General features: G+C 39.5%; 1 protein-coding gene across 1 annotated transcript; it reads right to left on the reverse strand.

The window, feature by feature from the left end:
* Positions 1 to 1,401: 1,401 nt before the first annotated feature.
* LOC147424852 (uncharacterized) lies at positions 1,402 to 2,445 on the reverse strand. Its single transcript, XM_086499999.1, has one exon. The coding sequence runs from the start codon at positions 2,401 to 2,403 to the stop codon at positions 1,402 to 1,404; it is 1,002 nt and encodes a 333-aa protein (XP_086356125.1). The 5' UTR covers positions 2,404 to 2,445.
* Between the last annotated feature and the right edge of the window lie 2,557 nt (positions 2,446 to 5,002).

The following is a 5,002-nucleotide window of genomic DNA, read 5'->3' on the forward strand; positions in this document are numbered from 1 at the left end:
CATTGGTAATGTTGGCGGGAAGGCTATACAAACAGGGATCGGATCAAATCCTTAGGCTTTGTGTTGAATCGAGGGAACAGGATTTGTATCTAAACCAGGCTCATGTACAAACAACGGGGATTCACAATGGGCATGCACAGACGTATCAAAGATTGATGAGAATGGGTGTATATTGGCCGAAAATGCAACAAAGTGTTCATATGCATATCAAATCATGTGTTATCTGCACTTTTCAAAAGCCGATAGAACACGAGACTCTATTCAAATTATCTGTAGCACCCCGATGGAGTAACTACATTGTTGAATACCTAACCACCGGGATACTGCGTGAAGGGATGAGAGGTATTCTCACATACTTGAGAGGGACTTCAGAGTTGTCCCTATGTTATGGTGAGAAGGATATTTCTGTTTGCGGATATACAGATTCAAACTATGCAGGGTCAGTGGACTCGAGGAAGTCTACTAGTGGCTATGTGTTCACAGTTGCAGGTGAACCGGTTTCGTGGGCATCACGTTTACAGCCTTGCATTGCTTTGAGCACTACAGAGGCTGAATATATGGCTGCCACTGAGGCTGCCAAGGAGGCCGTATGGCTCTCACGACTAGTGGGAGATCTTGGTATGGCTGGTGATGCTCCGATGCTACATTATGATAGCTAGAGTGCCATAGCGTTGGCACGGAATCCTGTCTTCCATGCGAAGACAAAGCACATTGAGGTGAGGTATCACTTCATACGAGAGGTGCTAGAGGACAAGCGCATAGAGCTTGTCAAGGTACACACTGACGATAACCCTGCTGATCTACTCATGAAGTAGTTAGCCTCACAGCGGTTTGCACACTGTAGATCGCTGATGGGTATGGCTTGACTTCTTTTGCTGTACTTTGGCCACTTTAAAGGCATACTGCCTTTAAGTGGGAGATTATTGGGTTAAAGGCCTGTGTGCCCCGCTGCCCGTTGTTCAGCCGCCCATGTACAACCATTCTTTTACTCATTCATAATAATTAGACTCATAACTACACATTGTAGTGTGAGTACCACCCCGCCACACACTGTGTCTATCTCCTTCTTCGTGTTGGCTCTGTGTGTGTGTGCTCTCCGATCCCAACAGATTCCTCTACACCTTCCTGTGGTAGATAAGTCACTTGTGGTTCATCTTCTTTGGTGTCTATTGGATGAGACTTTTCTTTAGCCTTTTCATGTGCTCTAGAACAAATTCCATCAACTTCACGTTGCTCTTGCGAGTTGCAAACTATCGCGATGGTTTTTCTTCGACTCAAGAGTGCAGCCTTTGATGTAAGACCACCTGCAAACACATGAAGGACAACCTCGTGTTGTTCATTGAATGCCTTCATAGTTTTGTTGATAACTTGCTTCTTCCTTCTCACTATTGCTTTAGCCACTTATTGCTCTTCATCAAGATCTTTGTCAGTCCCCTCCACTTCAATGTGTGCATTGCACCATATTAGGGGCTTGTTTGTGTTGTTGATATAGCGATCAAGGTTGACAAAAGTTTTGTTCATGCTCACAAATGTGTCTATGGCTCCAGAAGCAAAATTGTTGGCTAAGGGCAAGAAATCAATGCTACCAACAAGCATCTGGAACTTTATGCTCATGTGTAGAAAACCATTCTCCAAAGAAACCATTTGCCTCCGAGTAAGAAAAGATAGTAGTATGAATTGTTTAGGCTCACAAGTTATCCTTAGCAAATATGAGACAAGCCTCTCGAACTTGGTGGAATCCCAATTCATTCCTTTTACTCCATGTGCAACATCCAAGATAGCTACACCAATGGTAATTGGATATTTGTACACATTATATATTAGATCAAGGGATTCTAAATCATACCCAACAACATACATTGAGCAAGGAAAGGTGCTAGAAGATTGAGGGGTCTCCTTTCTTCCAACAAAGAAATTCACAATGTCTCTTGCACCATTGGGTAGTGGACCTGGATCAACCTTATGTGCTAGTTTTTTTTTCAACCAATCACTACAAACACCTCCAAACTTTGTAAAAACATCCTCTGTGATATTGTAGTCATTAACTAACTCCTCCCATGTTTTCAAGACACTGTTGTTGGTTGATATTGATGCATTGAAAAGTGTGACCAACTCTTCCTTTAGCACCCTGTCCTGCTTTAACTGCTTTGCCCTTATTTCCATATCTATAAGATCTTCCTTATCCCACATATTTATAAGAAATAATATATTCCCTTCATTGAATTCATTTTGCAACCTATTAATCTCTCCATCCTTTAGCCCCATCAAGCAACGAAAGGTAGCCGGTGATGCTTGTCTTCCCTTCTTTCCAGGTCTTTCTGCTTGAGATAATAACTCACATTTGGCATATTCTTTCATTATTGAAACCCATCCATCAAATACTTGTTGGGAGCTTACTATCATTTGATAGTCTCTTGATGCCCATTTATCCCCAATGTAATCAACAAAACCCTGAAAACATATATAGAGAATAACTTTGTAAGAAACATAACAAATATGCTATTTTGTAAAAGCCAAAAAGGTAGTGTGAGTCTCTACTTGCCAAGGTAGCCAAAGCGTGCTAGACTTGGGAAGTCCTTGATGAGGTTTCTATGGAGATCCAAATGCCTTCCATTGGTCTCTCAATTGTTTGAGTTGCTCAATATAAGGAGCATTCTTCATGACATTATGTGATTCTTTGTTTGTCATGCGAGATAACTCTATACACATTGTTGTTGGACATTCCACAAGTATTCGAGCATTCCGCGTTGCATATAAATGTTTGGTTGCCATGCAACATGGTGTTGTGCTTTGGATATAGATTTTTGTTGCATGTATGGAATGTAGACCTGATATAATCCAATAAGAGTATGTACTCAACATGGATTCCTTGACCTCATGGCTCGTAAATGGTCTTGACTCCCCATTTTCCCTAATATAAGGCATTAGGTAGGAGCCATAGGATTACTAACAAAGAGTTTTGTTAGTATCTCCACATAATCCCATGCAAGGGTTCTATATGTATAAAGTGGAGGTGCCTCCTCAGATTTACCAATGGGAATGGAAAATTGTGAAGTGGACCCAAATGAAAAGAAATTTTCAAACATGTGAAACCCCATTTCTTCTTGCTTTTCCTTCTTGTTGCTTGAACCCGGGGAATCAAACGATGTCGTGCTGTGGCACGTATATAGTGGGAACGGGCATTAAACGATTTATCTTGTGAACGTTTTGACGCATAAGTATACTTCATATAATACTCATATCCATAAATAGAATCTTTCTACCATACCTTAGTATTACCTTTGAAGTAATATAAATGTACATTACTATTAGAAAGTACTGCAAGAGAAGTATCAATGATTGTGCCTCTTTTTGTCTGGGGGAAAAGCATTTTCATATTTCTTCTAATATCTCAGCTATACCCTACCATATATAAATTATTTTCTTCTTTTCACATTTATTTAATAATATAACCCTTCAATAATGCATATCTTCTTGGATACATACAAGAGGGAAGGACCTACTAGAAGACTTTATGAAAAGGAAGATCCAAAGCTTCTTGGACCATCCCAATTTGAAACTCCCAACCTAAGGGCGTGGAGAAAAGCCCAAAACCAATTCAATCTCTTTTAGTAGGCCAATTTTGCCTTTTGAAGCATGTCAATCCGAGTCACAGGTCAAAAGTTACAGGGAAACCAATGAAAAACCCTCTCACAACTACACTGCAAGAAGAGATGGTAAACAGGTGAATCAAGTGAAAAGAGGTAATCTTGGTCTCTTTCCATAAAAGAAGATATTTTGAGGATAAAAGACACAAGCATGTGAATGTCACACCTCAAACATGCCTTGAAGGACAAGACACACAAGTTGGGACCCCCTGCTGGAGCCACACAGAAGATGCCTAGGTGGGGCCCACATACATCATGCACCCACATGGAGCCTCAACGACCAAATATGCTGAATTTCATGATATTTTGAGTCCTAATATTTTCCGTTTTAAGAAATATCCAAAGAACATTTGATTTGGGCTAACTCTTTAGCCTAATCAAGTGATTATGTAAAACATGGCTCCCTCACCTATAAAAAGGGCAACCTTCTCTTCATTGGGAAAAGTTATGAGTGAGTGAGAATAGATCAATTTCATAGTGACACACTCATCTTAGTGCCACACTTTCTCTTGAAGAAAGGCGGAAGTCTTGCCTCATCTTCTCTCTCCATTAAGGTGGTGGCGATTGCTCTCATGTAAGATATATGCTGCTAGTTTTACTTTCATTTGCATATCTAGTCCAATACTTGTCTCTAACTCTATCTCTATCTCTCATTATCTATCTTTAATACCACCACCACACTTAGATCTATCTCTAATTCTATCTTACTCCTCCTTTGATCTCTCTTGTTGTGTACTAATTGTTTCATTGGAAGGTATTCAAGCAGCAACCTTGTCAATGTAATGAGTACAACCTTCTTGCGGGAAACAATTATGTGCACAAGGTTAGTAACCATATCTTCATCTTTCACAAGCACCTCTCTCTCTTAACACTAGGTTGGTAACCTAACAAGACATAAAAGTGTCCTTTCAGGGATTTGAAAAAAACCTCCAAAACCATAGTAGATCCACTCATTTTGTAAAATCCTTTCATGAGGTTATAGTTCAAGGCCTACTACACATGGAAAAAATAAGAAACTTGTAAAATTTCTCATCTTTTGGTCACACCAAGCCTCCAAAGTTGATGGACCAGTACATTTTCATCAAAACAGTCATTTCTTACGTTTTGTTGCATAAAAATAAGATTAGGGATTTTTGTAGGACTTGAGATAAATTCCCTAGTTAACTTCAATGGGTTGGTGATCAGAACATATGATTGCTTCTCACTCACTATTTTTTGTTTTGCCAAAAGAAATAGGTACAAAAAAGTTGAATTTTTACCATTCTGCAAACCTATCATCAAAGTTTCTATAGCCACGCTCAATACAAATAATATATGCATGTTTTCTTAGTTCCCTATTGTCCTTTAGGTTCATT

This window comes from Adiantum capillus-veneris, chromosome 25, assembly GCF_014529385.1.
Source record: "Adiantum capillus-veneris isolate H3 chromosome 25, ASM1452938v2, whole genome shotgun sequence".
Classification (NCBI taxonomy): Eukaryota; Viridiplantae; Streptophyta; class Polypodiopsida; order Polypodiales; family Pteridaceae; genus Adiantum; species Adiantum capillus-veneris.

Coding starts and splice junctions, on each gene's coding strand:
- LOC147424852 (XM_086499999.1), bottom strand. CDS start 2,403: ATGATAGTAAGCTCCCAACAAGTATTTGATGGATGGGTTTCAATAATG.